This window comes from Mastigoproctus giganteus, chromosome 12 (genome assembly GCF_048544385.1).
Source record: "Mastigoproctus giganteus isolate SK-2022 chromosome 12, ASM4854438v1, whole genome shotgun sequence".
Lineage (NCBI taxonomy): Eukaryota > Metazoa > Arthropoda > Arachnida > Uropygi > Thelyphonidae > Mastigoproctus > Mastigoproctus giganteus.
The window spans coordinates 122,393,959-122,413,523 of NC_143586.1; the positions used below are offsets into that span (position 1 = coordinate 122,393,959).

A 19,565-nucleotide genomic window follows, 5' to 3' on the forward strand; every position below is an offset into this window, starting at 1 on the left:
AGACTACCCCTAAAGTTTTCAGAAAAAAGTCTAAATGGGAATGTAGGAAATGAAGCTTTAATGACATTTTGCATCTGAACTCTTTATATGCTAAAATTAACTCATCTACAATTTCACTATAATTTTGTGATTTTTTATTGTCTAAAAATTTCCAGCAGATGTTTTCAAATGCCTTACAGGCTCTTATTTCTGTAGCATTTAATTTTTTAGTGAATTCCACATCTTGGAATAGTAGTTTGATTTGAGGACACACAAAAATTCACACTTTTACCTTGGCCTTGATTCAAAGAAGCTTTTGCCTCAAATAGGAATTCCTTCTCTTCTTTGTCCATTGCTTTCACAGATATATTTTTTTTTTTTTTTTTTTTATCAAACCTAAGTTGATGTGCAATGAAGGTAAATAGATTTTTGTGACATCCACTAAAGGAGAATATGCTACATTTTTCTGGCCTGGCATAGTTTCTGAACAGTACAGTCATTTTTTTCCCCCTGTAGTGGCAATCTTTCACTCGGCTATCCCTCTCACATAAAAAGCAACAGTATTTAGTGTACCCACCTCGCAACCCGGACAGCAAAGCTATCCCTTTTAGGTTGGCACAGATATTCCATTTGTATTCTTGATAGCATATTTTTTTGGAAAAGAACCTGTAGGTTATCATATGTTTTGTTCATGTGAACTGCATGGGCCAATGGTATAGATGGATACTTATTTCTATTATGGAGTAAAACTGCTTTCAAACTGATCTTGGGGATATGCTCCGGATGTAACTCTATCATTAATTCCTGGACATTGTTACAATAAACCAAAGCACCATCCATGGAGTAACAGATTGTCATGTCAGATTGCCTCTTCAGATAAAAAGACACTTTTTCAAGAATATCCAACTGCTGAAGCTATGATCCTTGTAACTGAGTCTTCGTTTTGGAGAGGTCCAAATCTCTGACCAAATCGTTCAATTCTACCTGAGTGATTAGATGTGGCTTTGCAGTATCAAGAGTTGGAAAAGTCTGGATCTGTACTTGTTCTGCATCTTCTGGAGACTTCTTTTCTGATCCCGAATCAGAGTCAAGTCCATAAGTTTCTGGTGGCTTTGGCACTGGCATTATATCATCGTGAGGAACGAGCATTAGAGCAGCAGCAGGTATGCTGGGATACTCGACTTTATGCTTGGATTTCCTCTTTTTTTTTTTTTTTTTTTTTTTGGAGCATTAGCAACTAAGGCCATATTGCTCCGGGAATATGCGGTGGTCATTCCCTGACCTTTCCGCATCCTCCGTATTTGGTGGTGACGGGTTCGAACCCCGGTCTAATCAAGAAGCATGTGCTACGCACTGCTGCTCCTTCCCACCTGGTTACGGAGGCGCCTTTCGCATTTCCTAGAAAAACCAGTAATATCAATCATGAAAAAGTAACAATCGTTTATGTGATCTCGAAGTTCCAAACACATCACTGGAACAGCAAAAGGCATCGATTTATGACTACCGCTAATCCAGCCTGTTAATGTTATCATTAGCATAGGCACATGATGCAAGAAAGCAAGCTGATATAGCATCAGCCAAAAAAAAAAAAAAAAACCCACCCTTATTTCACACATCCACTCGCTCCAAACGTTTGTCAAGTTCTGCCTTGAATCAACTTCTACAATGACAGACAACTTCTACATCTTCTACAATGGAAGTTTGTTCCAGCAATCAACCACCCGCTGGCTAAAGGCAAACTTCCGTACAACCTACGCTACAACCATCTTTCCTCGATTTGAATTTATGACCTCTCAGGTAATTATTCTGAGCAAGAGGACGAATCCGATCGGCATTGAGCATGCTCAAACCATTCAAGGCTTTTTACACCTCAATCAGATCACCTCGCAGGTGCCTAGTCTCCAGACACTGTAATTTGCAAAACTTAAGCCTTTCTTTGTAAGAGTAACCCTTTGTTCCATTCACTAATCTTGTTGCTCTTCTCTATACTCCTTCCAACAGCTCTACATACTTCTTAAACTGAGGCCTCCAGACCTGTATACAGTACTCAAGGTGTGGCCTGATCATTGCCTTATACAAGGGGATAATCATCTCCTTATCTCTGCTAGAAAAATTCCTGTATGTCATTGACAAGACATCATGAGCTACTCATGCAGACCATCTGCACTGCTCAGAAAACTTCATATCTGCCTGCACAGTTAACCCTCCAGGACCTTTTCATTTTCTACCACTGTCAGTGTAGTACCACAGAGTTGATACGTTACTCTGGGATTACTGCTTCCCATATGTAGTACTTTACATTTCTCAATGTTAAACTTCATTTGCCACCACTCAGCCCATCTGCTCAACTTTTTTAGATCCTGTTGCAGCAGTGTACTGTCATTAGTCTCCTTAACAACCCTGCAAACCTTTGTATCGTCTGCAAACTTGGACATTAAGCCTGATAATACCATCATCAATATCATTTATAAATATAGAAAACAATAATGGACCCAACACTGAACCCTGAGGGACTCAACTAATAACATTAGTCCACGAAGAGTAGTGTCCATTGATTATCACTCGCTGTCTTCTTCCACACAACCATCCCTTTATCCATAGCAGCAATTTGCCTCCAATGCCACACTGTTCCAATTTGTGCAGCAGTCTTCTGTGTGCAACAGTATCAAAGGCTTTTCTAAGATCCAAATATATGATATCAAAGTACTGTGGATACTGTGACTACATCACAGTATCCAACCAAATCAGTCAGACAAGACTTCCCCTTAACAAACCCATGCTGTGTCCGAGCTAACTGAAGTCTTGTCTAGATGATCTGCAATGCTTCTTTAACCAGTGCCTCCATTAATTTCCTTGGAACAGAAGTTAAACTAACAGGTCTGTAATTACCTGTGTCTCTCTTTGATCCTGCTTTGTGGAATGGGGTCACATTTGCACATCTCCAGTCCATGGGTATCTCCACTGAGTCCAGGAAGCTCTCATAATTATGGCTAAGGGTTTGCTTACTTCCTTTGCCACCTCCTTTAATATAACTGGATAGATTCCATCCACCCCAGGTTGCTTTCTTGTGTTTATCTTCAACAATTTCTCCTTCACTTTACTCTCAGTTATTACAAGATTATCTAGCTTACTGCCAGAGTTGGATACAATTGTAGGTGTTAGATGACTTTCATCAACCGGTGAAATACCACCACTTTGCTTATTGGAGGCTTGAAGTGGTGAAACCCATGTTTAGTCTCTAGAGCAAAGTTTCCGGCAACCCCCTCCCCCCATACTTCTCCTTCAACCCATGCACGGTACTAAGTACTATAGATTTTGATACCTTTCGTGTTTGGGGTTTTCATAAGAAAAAAAAAAAAACCTCTGGCATTCCCCTCCCTGAATAATTCCTTGTGTGAATGTAGATGCAAAATATTCATTTACTTTTTTAGCTACCTCAGCAGGATCATCAACAGTTGAACCATCAATATCAAGTGGACCAACCTGATTCATCCCCTTCCTTCTAGAGTTTACACAAGTAAAGAACTCTTTGCTGTTTTTCTTTGCATCCTTTGCCAAAGATTTCTGCCTTCGCCTGCCTAACCTCCTTTGTAACTTAGTTACAGACCAGCTTATATCTATCATAGGCTTATGTGTCACATGTTAATTTATATGTATACCATGCATTTTTCTTCTCTGTCACATATCTAATTAGTTCATATGACATCCATTCAGGCCTAAACCTTGAACAATATTTCTTTGTTGGTATGAAAAGCCTATTGGCTTCCAAGATTAATTCTTTGAATGCTTCCCATTTCAAATTTGCTGATGGTAACATCATTAGTTGGTCCCACTGTATAGAATTTAAATACTGTCTCAGACCTCCGTGGTTGCCTTTACGAAAGCAAAAACCCTTCCCTTTACCCTTGATGGTAGTTACCTCTTTGAGGAAATCCCACTTCAGCACACTGTGATCACTGCCACCTAGTGGTTCCTTTATCTGCAGATTCTTGATGCATGAAGAATCACTACTGATAATCAGATCAAGAGTATTAGTCCCTCTAGTTGCCTCCTGAACATGATGCTGTAGAAAACAATCATCCAATAAATCCACAAAAGCCTTGCTAGTGTGTGAGTGACCAACCCACAAAAATTCCAGTCAATATCCGGGAAACTAAAATCCCCCATTATAAGACACTCTAATTTACTGGCCCACTCTATTTCTCTGTAGAACTGCTCATTATACTCATCAGATTCATTACGCCTATAAAACACTTACTCTCATTTTTCCTTTCCTAGTGCATTATTCCTTGTGTGAACCATCGATATCACACCAAACAGACTCAACATTGCATTGTCCACCAACATCAATTGGATACACTTCCTTAGATTTTGTGTTTTTATGTATTAACTAACAGCATAATCCCTCCTCCCTTCCTGTCCTGTTTATCCTTTCTGTACACATTGTACTCCCCAAATTCCAGTTCTGCACTTCTTGTGTCTGTGTGACACTATGTCTCTGATATCTCAACAATATCTGCCTTTGATGTCTTGATTAGCACTTTAAGCTCATCGAATTTATTAACTATAATCCTAGCATTGGTGTACATGCAAGTATACATGCACCCGTTTCTACTCTTAGTTACCCTAACACAACCCATGTATTTACTTGTTCCACTATGACTCCCAGCAGTCCTGGAAATTTCCACTGCCTTGCTTTCCAGGCTGCTGCTCAATTGCATTTAAATAGAATTAGTGCAAGAATCACTTTTTACTCTGCCAGCAGCTACTGTTAATCTATTAGTCCATGTATCAATCCAAGCTAGCAGTTTTCCGACCCACCTAACTCTGCCTTGATAGCATCAGCAAATATTCTTGCACCCTTTCTATTTAAGTGTATCCCATCCCTGTAGAAGCAGTCTTTCCTGTTAACAAGCAAAGACCAGGCTGAGAAATATACTACCCCTTGAGCTTTGCACAATCTCTCCAGGGCCGAATTGATCGACAAGGCTCACATCATATACTCCCTCCTATCGTGTCTGGGCAGAATTGCAGACACTTTCAAATTCAACCCTAACTCACGGCTTTTTTCAGCGCTGTCTTGTACTTGTACTTGTTAAGTAATTCTGCCGGTCTTCTACTCTTAATAACATTAGTGCCAATGCGTACAACAATATCACTCTTTGTGCCCTTAAAGGATGATATCTGCCCTACAACATCATCAACCTTTGCCCCTGGCAGACATACCCTGGTCCTCTTCCATCTATCCTTTTTTCACAATATGTTCTCTGTTTCCCTGACAATAGAGTCACCTACAAAAACTAGTTCCTTGGGGACCAGCGCATTCTGCTTTGGGAGTTGCCATTGTCAGTGCAAGCTCTGACATTGATGTGGGCAGCTGAGAGCTTGATGGGCACCTCAATTTAAATCCTTCGAGGGCATCCACCCCGTCTTTCAAGCTCTCATATAAGCCCATAACAATGCCGAGTTGGCGGCTGATTTCCTTGCACTCCTCACATCGCGCACACACACAAAGACATTCCACTTGGCAATATCATGTCCCGTTCTTGATTGTCCACAAACATCAAACAAGCAGTGCATTTCTATAGACTGTGATTCAGACTGTGGGACAACCACCCCCCTCAGTTCTCCCCTGAGGGGGGGAGAACAGAGGTTCTAGATGGCAAATATACTACTATACTTGCTATCTAATTTTCCGTGAAACCTTACGCTAGCACCCGTTGTATCTTATAACAATGGTGGTAAGTTAGGAACGGTTAATCTACGGATACAGGGTATTATTTACTACTACTGAGCCACAGCACTTCCACTAGTTTGAGCCTTTTGCTTTGCTGCTCTGGTCTGAGTCATGATTTCTATTCAAGTTCAATAAAATTCCAATACAAAATATAACCCTAAATCTATACCCCAATGCAGTTATAACAATATGTATATGTATTTTGGTATCGAATATTATCTCCGAGTTACGATATATGACTTTCTTATCCCCTGTCAACTTATATGTATCAATTTATGATGTTACGTTTGTAATAACTAGGTCGCTATATTTATTTAGTTAAAAAAGTTCAATTAAATTTACAATGAAATTGAATAAGATTAATAAATTTTAGTGATTATTTGATACTACTATACTCGCTACCTAATTTTCTGTTAAACCTTACACTAGCACACGTTGTATCTTATAACAATGGCGGAAAGTTACGAACGGTTAATCTACGGATACGGGGTATTATTTACTTTCCAAATCGTGCTATCTAAATTCAAAATAAACTACGGAGCTTGACTAGGTCTATAAGCTACTTATAGAAAATAATTTAATCTAACAATTAAGTCAATAAAGCGGCTAAGTATAATTAAAAACTTTTCGATCACGGGAGTTGCAAAACCTGTCCACACATGGATTTGATACTCTTACCGATATTAAGTAAAAACCTACAAAATCTCTAAATTGAATTTAAACTAAAGTATTGTTACTAGGAATATAAAGCAATTCTAAAAAATAAATTAATATTCCAATTTAAGTCAATAAAAAAAGCAAAAACTTCTCTATTTGCTGGAGCCATAAAAACTTTGCCTGTTCACATGTACTCTTGCACCCATATGTCCTTGAACATGAGCTACAGGAAATCTCTGGAGCCCATACTTTATCCCGAAGTATGGGCTCCAAATCAACCTTACATACAAAATAGAGTTCATAGGCTTTTTGTCACAAGTTGACTTCTGTTGAGATTTTAATACCACTTCTCTGCAAATGTAGCAAAAGCTACCAGCTTATTTCGGCAAAAATGCGACATATTTCATGTATGGCTGAAGTACACACACATAAACTGTAAATATTTATTTCTAATTTAAACACAGTTCATGATTTACACTACTGCACACAACACTTATTCACTAAAAAAAAACTTGTTCACCCCCCCTCTCTCTCTGAAACACATACTTTTTGAAATAAGAAAATGCTTGCTTGATGTGAAACTCTCACTCACACACACACACACACACACACACACACACACACACACACACACACACACACACACACACACACACACAGTAGAAGTTTATAGAAGACAATGTTTCTAGAGAACTCTGTCAAAGTTCTAGAACCTTCCAGAAACATCATGACCTTTATTCAACATTCTGCAACATTCTCGAATGTTGTAGAAATATCCCAAATTTTCTAGAAAAAAGGTAAAATAGATGGAAAAGATTATTAAACCAACTACAGGTCTTGGTTTTCGGTCATTCGCCTACATATTTGAAAACTGAGGGCGATGAGAACTTTTTAAGCATATATATTTAAGTTTTTGAACATATTTCCTACAAGAATCTGTCGAAATTATTTCAGGGAGGAAATTGATGCCAAAAGGTGTTATTAGTAAATACTCATAATGCAGCTACAAAGAAAAATATCAACATACCTTCTTTTCTAAAGCAAGATCTAGAGCTCGATCAATTTCATCTATATCCATATCTTCTCCCTCATATGGAACTTCTTTATCAAGTGTATTCAGTTTATTCAGATCTAAAATTTCATCAGATTTCACAAAACTAATTACCGGGTAAGAGGTAGAGCTTTTTAACTTTCTGGATTTTTTCTGTGAATTATCAATATCATTGAATTTTTCTTCTAAAGCTAGTTGTCTCTTTTTGCTAAAGCCAAAACCAAATCTTCCACTCTGATGGGTACTGAACATAGTATCAATGTAACCTCGGTTCATATTAATTTTCTCTGGAATGCTTTCTTCTTTTTTTTCTTCCTCCTTCTGCTCCTCTTTATCTTCAGCTTCTGGTTGTTCTTCTTCTGCTCCCTCTTCCTTTTCTTCGTTGCTTGATTCATCATAATGAACTATAGTTTTTATACCCTAACAACAAAGAAAGAAATTCATATAATTTAAGCATTTAATAGATCCCTAAAATATCAAACTAAATGTACCTGAACATGAATAAAAGAGCAAATTATAACAGAATTAATGTGTTGAAAAAATATTACTTTAGGTGCAAGAACACTAGTTCAGAATTCAAAGTCAAACAAGTGATGAGGTGGTAGTGAAGTTGGAAGAAAGAGAGATGCACTGCATTCGTGGCAGATACTCCATTGATAAACAAAAAGTGAACAATACAGCATATCATACTCAAACAGTATGATGGTCTTTCAGATTTGTTATATACACAAGTATATATAACAAATCTGAAATTGTAAACTGCCACGTGTACCATGTGCTGCATATATTCCAAAGTCAGAAATGGAGGCTGTACTTCTTTCAGATCTTTATTTTGATTTTGGCAACTGGCCCCAGAAGAAGGTGCTGAAATCACAAGACACACGGCATTAAGTATTGTTAATTACTTATTATCATCTTTCTCTTCTTTGTTCTCTGCAATTAAAATTTCAGTTATGTTAGCACTTTAACACTATCTACCTACTTCATACTCTTCACCTATGTATCACTTTAGTCGTTGGGTTCTTTCTGCTTAAATTTAGCAGTGTCCCAGGTCCATAAACCATTAATAAGTTAATTATTTAATTAATTAATAATATTTTATACCATTAAATTCTTAAAAAAGTTATATATACAGGGTGTCTCAAAATATTGGTACAAACGTTTAGGAGAGGTAGGTAACATCTAAAGGAATGTGAATCGCATAGGAACCCATAACCGGAAACGTCATGGAAAAGTAGTAGCAGAGGCACAAGAAGCAGAAATGACACAAGACAGTAATTAGCGGCAAACATTTATTTGACATAATATTAACAATGGAGTACGAGATGGATGCATTTCATGATGTTATAACAGATGCTCGAAGATTCCACCATTAAACGCGATGCATGCGTGACACCGACGCAGCATGGACTGGCGGACACGATCGAACACGCCGGAAGTTTGTTTGACAGTAGCAGCAGCGCAGACGAGTCTCGCCACGAGATCCATTTCCGTCTCCACAGGTGATTCATACACGATAGATTTGAGGGGTCGTCCTACAGAAAGAAATCAAGGCTCGATAAACCAGGTTAGCGTGGGAGCCAGGCAACGGGTCCACTACGGCCAATCCATCGACGTCCAAAACGCCTGTTCAAATGGTCACGAACACACCTTCCATAATGGGCAGGTGCCCCGTCATGTTGAAACCAAATGTTGCGTCTCACATTTGCTGGAACATCGTCAAGTAACTCTGGTAGAACTTGTTCAAGAAAGATTCGATATTTAGCAGAGTTCATGCGGGATGGTAACAGGTATGGGCCGACTAAGCAGTCACTGACCATACCTGCCCACACATTTATTGCGAAGCGATGTTGTGCCGCATGGGGGCGCACACCATGTGGGTTGTCGTGAGCCCACACATGAGCATTGTGCTGATTGAATAAGCCTTCCCGAGTGAAATAAGCCTCATCCGTGAACAAAACATTAAAAATTTTCCCTCTTGCGAACTGATGAACAGCGCCATCTACCGACTTGCTGTGACGTTTCCGGTTATGGGTTCCTAAGCGATTCACATTCCTTTAGATGTTACCTACCCCCCCCCCCCCCTAAACGTTAGTACCAATATTTTTGAGACACCCTGTATATATACTGGGTCGTTATAAAATAAGTTTCCCTATTCAGGAGATCCTACTGTCAAAACGGTTAAAGTAAAGTGTGTTTAGGGTCAAACGGCACCAGGGGTTTCCCCCATCTCCACATAGTTTTCATTGTGGTGTGATACAGTTCACTGTAAAGGCCAGAGATTTAAAAGTATATGGATCTTGAGGTGTGTGATGTCGTGTACCGCCGTTGTTCTATTGCAAGGAAATTAGGTCTCGCTGCTTCAACAGTGAATACTATTTTAAGGTACAGTGTGCGTATAAAAAAACATGTTTAGTCTGCCTCAACAGTGATCACAAAACAGCATCCGTGTGCTATATCGAAGATGGAAAAGTTCTTAATATGGATGGAAAATCAGATTCAGAAGAGGGTGCCCCTGAGTCCAATGACCATTCAAGCAAACGCAAGAAGTATTTATAAAGATATTAAGGATGAGTACGGCGAACCTCAAACCAAGTTCGTGGCAAGCAATGGGTGGTTTAATAGGTTCAAGCCTATTCACGCTGGTTTCCAAAACATGAAAGTATGTCGTGAAGTCGTCAGTGCCAATCTGCAGCTGCAGAGAGAAATTTCGTAATGTGTTGGAAAAATCCCCTTCTAAATCTCTACAGCCCTCAACTTCCGCAGCAGCGTGCTTATTAGCTTGAGAGTTAATTCGGAAACGATGCTCGAAAGGTAAAACTTGCCTGTCTCCTCTCTCTTTTTGTAATTTTTCCTGTGCATGAGATAAAAAAAATTGAATAATGCTATTTACATGTTTGTCGAATATTTCTTTTTTGCTTCTATCAGATTCAGCGTGCATAGTTGCAAGTGCGAAAATTTCCCTAAATGCTTATTTAGAGAAATTCTGATTTACGTAAAATCTGACTTAGTAGCATTTCGCAGAACGCAACCCTTACGTAAGTCAGGGAGTTCCTGTATATTACTAAGGGTGAGGCTAGTTTACCTAAGTATAAGCCTATGAAAGATAGGCTCACTCTCCTGTTGGGTGCCAATGTCTCTTGAGATTTTAAGCTGAAGCCTTTTCTAACACCCCCAGAGTATTTAAACAACAAAAGGTCGACAAAAGCATGCTGGGAGTGTTTTGGCACAGTAACAAGAAGGCCTGGGTTACAGGATATGTCTTCAATGAATGGGAGCTTGAAGTTTTCTGTCCTTCAGTGAAGAGTTATCTTGAGAAAAATAAGCTTCCCGTGAAGGCACTGCTCCTGCTGGATAATGCACAAGGCCATGATCCCAACCTTATTCAATCTCTTGGGGCACAATTTCACTTTGTTCAAGTCAAATTTTTGCCACCCAACACCACTCCTCTCCTTCAGCCAATGGACCAGCAAGTGATTGCAATAAATAAAGAAAATCTACACCACGAAAATGTTCACAAGTTGTTTTGCAGCGACCTCTGGTGAAAATGCTGTCACCCTCAAAGATTTTTGGAGGTCGAAGTTCAACATGCTGGATTGTGTGAGGCTGACTGTAAGTTCTTGGAATGATGTTTCCACCAGGTGCTTTAAATTCAGCCTTGAAAAACATCTGGTATTCAATTATCCATAACGTTGACGGATTTGAAGATTAGGGTGCTTTGACAAATGATATTGTTACTCTTGGTAAATCAATGGGTCTGGATGTTGGAGAAGTGGAAGACCTTAATGATGCTCATAGGCGTGAGCTAACAACAGAGGAGCTACAAGAGTTAGAGAAAACTATGGAAAGTGGCACTGAAGAGGAAGCAGAAGAAAAAGAAATGCAAAAAGCAGCTGAAGAGTCAAAGACTGTCATTTCTTGTTGTGAGCATTTAAGAGAAGTGGTAAAAACATCCAGACATTGAAAACACTGAAGTCATAATGTGCAAACTGGAAGAAGCCATTTTTTACTTCAGGAAGCTACAAAAAAGTCACAAAAAACAGTCCACTTTGGACAGTTTCTTTGCCAGTAGCAACAAAAGACTGGAAAGACACCTGACTCTTGATATAGTCCCACGACCACTAAGCCACCATTGATTTCATCAGCTTTACACTTCAAGTCGAAGTTAAATTCTAATTTATTTTTTAAAGATGTTTTATGACTATTTATTAAATAATCTTTATAAAATACTAATTTTTAATGTAAAATGAAGTATAACATGTAAGAAATACATGTTATACTTCAAGAAATACGAAAGGCCGCCGTAGCCCAGTCGTCAGGCGTGCGAGTGCATAAGTACACGTGCCTTGAGAGACCAGGGTTCAAGCCCATGACTGCTGAATGCGGTGCTGTTTCTTGTATTGTGTGTAGCCTGTAAACTCCTCTGACCATTTGGTCGTCCCGGAGTATAAACAGAAAATTTATTTATTTATTTATTTAAATACCTATTTTATGTGTTGTTGGGGAATGAATTACAGGAAATCAACGTATTATTGGTTTCAACTTACAATATTTTCAACATACAATGAGTTTTGTGGAATGAATTACCATCAGATGTTGGGGCCCCCCCACTGTATTTTACATGGTGATATACAAGAAAACAATTCATTAACAGGAGGAATTTTAAAAGAACTGTTATAGTCAATTTACAGTCCTCCTTTTAAAGATAGTGTCAGGAAATAGGATTCAGTTTCAAAAAACTGAAAAATAAGAACAGCTTTTATAATAAGACATTCTAATTTTGTAGCTCACTCAATTAATCAATATACAGACAACCCCCGTATAACACAGTACTTCTACAACATGGTTTCACCCTAACACGACTGATAAATTGCAGCAATCCTCACACAGTACAGTACTTATATAACATGATTTCGCTCTAACACAGAGAATTGCAGGAAACCTCGCATACACAGTATCTTTCCCAGCACAAAAGCACAAAAACTCCTGGGAAAACCTGCTATTATGTTGGATGTAATTTTTAAATGCTGCCATTCTTTTTTGTGACTTCCAGCTGTTGACTCGCTAGTCGTTATTGTCTTCATGATATTTTTCTAAAGCACATTTGTGGAGGTCACGACCATGAAACAATAAAATCATTTTGCACTTTCCGTTTTATTGGACTTTTCTGTTTGTGCAATCTAATTATAAATGGATAGTAAACTCGATCTTCTTGCATTTAAGTACCGATAGCTGGAATTCTGTGGGATTTCACATTATTATGGTGAAATGTGGTTCTGCTTCCATGAAATATTCAATCATATAAAAAACATAAATTTTCAGAAACTCCTCTCCGTATCTCACTTGTACATATTGTATTTGTTGCAACTTTTGTGTGCCGTGTCCTTTGTTATTAATTGCTTATTGTTTTTACTGTTTTAAAGCAGAAAAAAATCTATGTTTACAAGTTTTATTACTCTTGGATAATGTGCCACGCCATCCAAACATTGAAGTAAAACTCATTCCATCAGAAAATCGTTACGATGGATTTTGGAAATCATCGATTCCAAATCTATTGAAGTGATGGAGGCATGGAATCATAGCTTTATTGCTCAAAGAAGTAAAGCCGTCAACATTAAATGAGTGTTGGAAAAATGCATGGCCAGAGTGAGTTCATTCAGGAAATATGGTCGAACCAACAGACAATGGAATCAGTGCAATAGTAGGAACTTGCTAAGTCGGTAGGAGGGGAAGGTTTTGATGATATGACTCCTGAAGACGTTCAAGAATTACTGGTAGAAAAGAGGTAGGCAAAGTGGATTTGATGGAAATGGCATCGGAGGTAAACCAAACCAATTCAGAGGATGATAGCAGAAAATCCTGAAGTTCCAATTTTTACACTAAAAAGCATACAGGAAGGCAAAAACTTAGCTGAGCAATTATAATCTTATTTTTTGAATGTAGATCCTTTGACTGAAAGAAGCACAAAGTTCAAAAGGAAGCTTCAAAAATGTTTAGCTTCATATCAAGAAATTTACAAAGCTCTATCAAGCAAAAGCAAACAAACCCAGATTACTGATTTCTTAAAGAGAGCAGAAGGTACACGAAATATAGATGGTGCAGAAGGTGAAGATATTCTGCGACAGAAAACGTTTTCGTTTGAGCAAAGGTAAGACATTTGTCGTTATTACTATTTAAGTTACTATGATTATAAAAATAAAGTTAAAATATTAAGTTATTACTATTATAAAAATTAAGTTTCCAATAGTTATAACAAAAATGACATATTTTTGTTAGCTTTTGGAATGTAATCCCCCCTTTTTGTACTGGTTATTAGTCCCGTATAACACGGTTTTGCATTACATGAGATTTTGTAAGAACCAAACTACCTTGTTATACGAGGGTTAACAGGGTTAATGTGTTATACGAGGGTTAATTATACACATTACAGTCAATTGGCCTCTTAACAGATTTCAAATCACACTTGTTTTCCTAGTATTTATGTCATGTCAGACTGACTCAATATTACACAGGCAAACTGGGTTTTACTGTTTACAGTCTATGTGATTCTTATCTAAAAGTATCACTGTTAACCTCATTCCTGTCATTTCCATCTTTTCTGTACATATTATAATCACTATATTTAAATCTTGCATTCCTAATATCAGACATCATGCTTCTGTTACACCTATAACATCTGCATTTGATAACTTAACCAATACTTCAAACTCATCAAATCTATTTATATACTCCTACAAGCAAGTAAGCATTGTTGTTTGGTCTTTAGGAGCATTAGCAACTAAGGCCATATTGCTCCGGGATATGCGGTGGTCATTTCCTGACCTTTCCGCATCCTCCATATTTGGTGGTGACGGGCTCGAACCCTGGTCTAATCAAGAAGTGCAAGTAAGCACTTCTTGCACTTCTTGATTAGACCAGGAAGTGCAAGTAAGCATGTGCCTGTTTGTAATATAGTAATGTTAGATTAGTTACTTATACAATGGTATTATTTCTCAAATAATACAATATACAGTAGAAAACTCACAAATCCAGAATTAATAAAAAAAAGCCGGTACTTTCTGAAAAGTGCACTTTAAAAATTTTGCCCCAGGTAGCTATCCTGCCAATTTTGCTTGAACGCAATGCTCACTCAGCTTCTGTACAGACAAAATTACGGCACCATAATTATAGTATCAGTTTTGCAATACAAACATTGCCTACTTCTGTGGCTTATATTAACAGTTAATATAAATATTAATAATGTTTAATATAAATATTAATTAATAAATGTGTGGCTTATATTAACATTTAATATAAATAATGTTTAATATAAATATTAATTAATAAATATGTAGCTTATATTAACATTTAATATAAGTCACAGCATAATATAAGCTTAAGCAGTTGCTTTCTAGGAGTACCAGAAAACAACTGCTTAAGCAGTAATATAGTGAAATGACATACCAATCCTGAAAAAAATCGGAAGGCTTATAAGAAAAGCCAGACGTTTTGTACTAGCAAGACTTAACTTATATTTATTAAATATTAAGTCAAATAGAGTCCAATTTTTCAAAAAAGTCATCAAAAGGCACAGGTATTGGCAGCATACCAATAAATATTGGTACATGTAAAGGATTAGTTTTTACAGTTGTCTAGTGGGGGGTTCCAAAATCTGGATGTGCAGCAAATAATATGGAGCATTTATGGATATCTTAAATACATACTTTACAAGCTGAATTAGACACAATATAAAAATATTTGAAAGCACATTAAAACAGGAATAACCTCCTTATATAATACTGTATAATGCCATGAGCTACGATGTACATAACTTTTATCCAGATGTGTATTCGGATTCGTGGCAGTTGCATATGTGTTTCTCAGTAGTGTCATTTCATATTGGAGCAGCAACTTCAAAAAAGCTGGAAATCCCTCCATAAAAATATGAATGAAGTGTAAACATAAATCTCTTTCTAATGAGCAAAAAAGGACACTTATTAAGAAAACTAGATAATGGTGCTTCAGTTAAGAAACTTTGTGAAGAATATAGTGTAGGCAGTTCAACTTTGTATGACTTGAAGAAGCAAAAAAGTGAGTTCCTGAAATTTTATGCAAACAGTTACATTCCAAAGGCTATGAGTAGCTAAAAAACAATACATACATCGAGTGTCAATGATATCAACAGAGTATTATTTGAATGGTTTTAACAAAAAAGTGAAGGAGTACAAGTGACAGGCTCTTCGCTAACAGAGCAAGCAAACAAATTCCATGATGATTTGAAAGTAAAAAAGGCTTGTGATTATTTGCAAGACTGGCTTCATCACAGAATACGAAAATTAGCTGTGCCTGGTGAAAAACCTAATGGCGATTTGGAGGCTGCTGAAAAATAATATTGGATTAGTTTGTGAATTACTTTTCACCAGAGGTGAATGCTCATTATAAATCTAAGCGACTAGGTGAAGACTGTAAAATAATCTGACATTAGATAACTGTCCTGCCCACCCAGATGCATCAATTTTGGTATTAGTTAACTTGCATGTTGTTTATTTTCCTCCAAACTGTACTCTATAATTCAACCAATGCACCAGGGATTATTATAGGCACTAAACTGCTATTACGGACAGCAATTAATGAAGAAATTGCTCTTTGCTTGCAACAGAGGCCAAGATGTTTACAGATTTAAAAAGGAGTTCAACATTAAGGATGCAATTTGAAATCTAGCTAAAGTATGGACTGATGTAACAGCAGCAACACTTAAAAATGCCTGGTGTAATTTCTGGCCTGCTAGAATATTTGAAGAATGTGATGAATCACCACCAGATTTCGTAGGTTTCAAATGTTAGTGAAAAAAAGATGCCGATATCTGAAATTATGGAGTTTGTTAAAGGATCAAACAAATAATGCTTTCTTCTCTTTTCTTTCCTTTCTTGGTGATTCCCTTCTACTTCTGGCTCGCTCCCTCTTTCTGGGTAACTCAGGATTTTTTTTTTTTTTTTTTTTTTTTCCGGCTGGTGCAGCAAAAGCCTCCAGCTTCCTTGCCCCATATAGCTAATGATAATAATAATAATACAAAAAGTGTGCAATAAGTATGCAGTATCCTCTTTTAAATTCAGCCAACTGCTAGTTTTAAAACTTCAGTTATAAACTTTTGATTATAAATGTTAAGCATTTTACTGTTTTACATTTAAGCCGGGCATATATACTATGATTTATACAATATTTCATGTTTACTAATGTATATTTTGTCTTTGATTTTAATATTCTGGTGTATTCTGAGTGCATATTGAAATACATGACATAAATTACAAAAATCTATGTTTTGCTCCATCCCATAATATGAGAATTTGCCTTTGGATACTTAGGCTAAGGTACACCACTTTCAAAAAACTGGAATTTTCAAAAATCTGGCTCATGTTAGGTCCCAAGGGTACCAGATTTATGACATTCTACTGTATTAAAATTTTATGTTAATAAGGCCAGTTAATGTGATAAAATTTATTACACTTTCAGTGACAAAAAATACAAAGGTAATTCCAACATACCTGTACCCTGTTTTGGAATATGGTATATTCTGTTGCAACTGGAGAATTTAACATATTATCTTTCTTTGTTGTGGAATCTGGTTCCTCTTCATAGGTGTCATCACCACCAGAGAAACTAGCATTCAGTTGTTTTTCATCTGTAGTCTCTCTCTCTTCAATTTGAAGACACAATTCTAATGGTGCTTCAGCAGTAGGTGAGGGTGGAAGACTGTTTTCTTGTTCAATTTCTGAAACCTCTTCATGAAGGTCACCTGATGAAGGACTATTGGTATTTTCAATTGACTGCTTTTCAGCTTTTGTTTTTACTTTAGTTTCCTTAGGTAAATAATAAGATGGAAGCTGAGGTCCTATAACTGTATCATTTTCATTCATATTCTTATGAATCAACTCATCAGTTTCAGAAGGAACTAATAACAATGGAGCTATAGGAACATCTTCAGGAAACTGGAAATCAGGTGGCAACTGAGGACCTATTTCAGCCTGTAACTGAGTTCCTTTAGAGCTAGCAGCATTTTTAGAAGAATGAAATGAACTACACCTGATTCTACGTCCACCTGCTGTTTTTGAATGTTTTTTTGCTTTAAATTCAGTTTTCACTTCTTCATCAGATGATTCTTCTGAAGATGAAGAAGGTCCAAAATAAGATATAGGAATGATTTTACTGGAGAGGAAAAGAGAGGGAAGGGAAAAAAAATTAGAAAAACTTTTAAAATAACATTACAGTTCAAATTAAATTTTATATAAACTATTAAAGTAAGCCAAAAGGTTTCCAGACTGGTTAATATAACAATTCATTTCGTGACTGTTGATAAACTGATGAGAGAAAGGGAAGGCTTACAGGTCAGAATATATCAGTTTCTTTTGGAGTTAATAAACAGTAATCCTACATCCAGTCCTGCTTGCAATTCTATCTGGATGTGATCAACATAATCGAATCTCCATCCATTAAGCTGCAATTTCAAATTTGGGATCAAGAAGAAGCTGAAGGAGAGTACAGAGGGTGGGAAAACGATAGCTAAGTTGCTCTTAATCAAAAAAAAAAAAAAAACAAAAAACAAACCAAATTGCTGCACACAGAAGGCGATGAGTGTTTCTACTACATTATCATTTGTGCAGTAAAAAGTGCTATACCATACTTCTATGGATATTTTCTCCTAATGTCTTCCCTCAAATGCCAAAGACTCCCATTACTTCTGAGAGTCTATCCTGTAAGAAGGAAAGGAAGAATTCTGAAGCATAATTCCCTCACTGTCAAAAAAAAAAAAAACACATACCAATATATTCTTCATGTTGGGCCCAAGTCTGCCTTGCTCTTTTTCAGACATGAAGATGGACTCATCCACTGCGACAACTGTTGTTTTGTTTCTGGGTTATAACTGTAAACCCAGTTTTCATCTTCTGTTATGACCTTGAAAAGGAAGTTTTTGTCCTTTCTAACATGATCCAGCAAATCCCAGCAGAAAACAAGTTTCTGCATACAGAGAAAGAAATTGAGAGGCAAAAACTGCACAGCAATCAGGCACATGCTCAAATCGTCTTTTTTTAAAAATTCTGTTAATTGTGAAATCAAATATGAAGTTGTCTGAGCAATGCACACAGGCTGCCAGGACAACTCGTAGGGTTTTGCCAATAATATACAGGAACTCTGCTAGCAGGGATAAGGAGATAATTATCCCATGGTACAAGACAATGTTTAAGCTGTATCTTGAGTACTTGAGTACTACAGCTCTGGAGGCCTAATTTTAAGGATGTGCATCTGCTAGATGGGTGAAGAGAACGAAAGGGTGGTCTTAGCAAGAAAGGCTTCAGTTTTGCAAATTGAAGTGACTGGAATTTAAGCACATGCGAGGCGATCTGACTGAGGCATTTAAGACTGAATGGATTGAGCAAACTCAATGCTGACAGCATTCTTCCTCTTGCTCGGGCTCCATACATGAGGTAGGTATAAATTCAAACTGAATTTTGAATGTGCAGAGGTTTTCCTTCAGCCAGAGAGTGGTTGATTGGGGAAAACTTCCATTTGTTATGGAAGTGGGTAGTTTAAAAAAATTCAAGGAAGCAAGAGGAATATTTCCTGCCACCTGGAAACTAACAAACCTCAGACTAATAATAAAAAATCCAGAAAAGTCATCAATGATTCTAAATTCTACAGACCTATTGCCTTGTTGCCTGTTTTGGGCTAAGTACTGGAAAGGCTAATCCTCCATCTGGAGACTCACTATCTAAATGCAAACCTTCAGTCAGAAACAATTTTACTTTAATCCTGGTTGTTCAACTGAAGAGGCCAAGAATCATATCACTGCAGCTGCAAATACAACCCTGGAAAACTATCTGCCGGCAATATCCATAATCTTTGCTGGGTGCCTTTGATGCACTATGGTGGCCCAGAATACCCAGAAGACTTCACAAGGCTAACCTTCTCCAAAATCAGTATACGTGCATTAGGGATTACTTCAGCAACAGACAGGTATTGGTTAACAACTACTATCAAATATCACCCAACGATGCCCCAGGGTTCAGTTGTGGGTATTGCTTCTGGATGAATTCCTGGAGATGGATACTGGACAGACTGACAGGGTTGCCTTTGCAGATGACCTGCTCTTGCTTGCAAAGGCCAACA

At 37.3% G+C, this 19,565-nt stretch overlaps 1 protein-coding gene across 1 annotated transcript in view; it reads right to left on the reverse strand.

Annotated features, from left to right (window-relative positions):
• Positions 1 to 19,565, reverse strand: part of LOC150077384 (uncharacterized) — a 389,065-nt gene that overhangs the window by 248,650 nt on the left and 120,850 nt on the right. Inside the window, exons 7-8 of the mRNA XM_090385883.1 lie at positions 16,946 to 17,606; positions 7,401 to 7,844 (exon numbers count right to left, since the gene is read on the reverse strand). Of these exons, the coding sequence (XP_090242009.1) occupies positions 7,401 to 7,844; positions 16,946 to 17,606 (1,105 nt within the window). The remainder of the gene's footprint in view (positions 1 to 7,400; positions 7,845 to 16,945; positions 17,607 to 19,565) is intronic.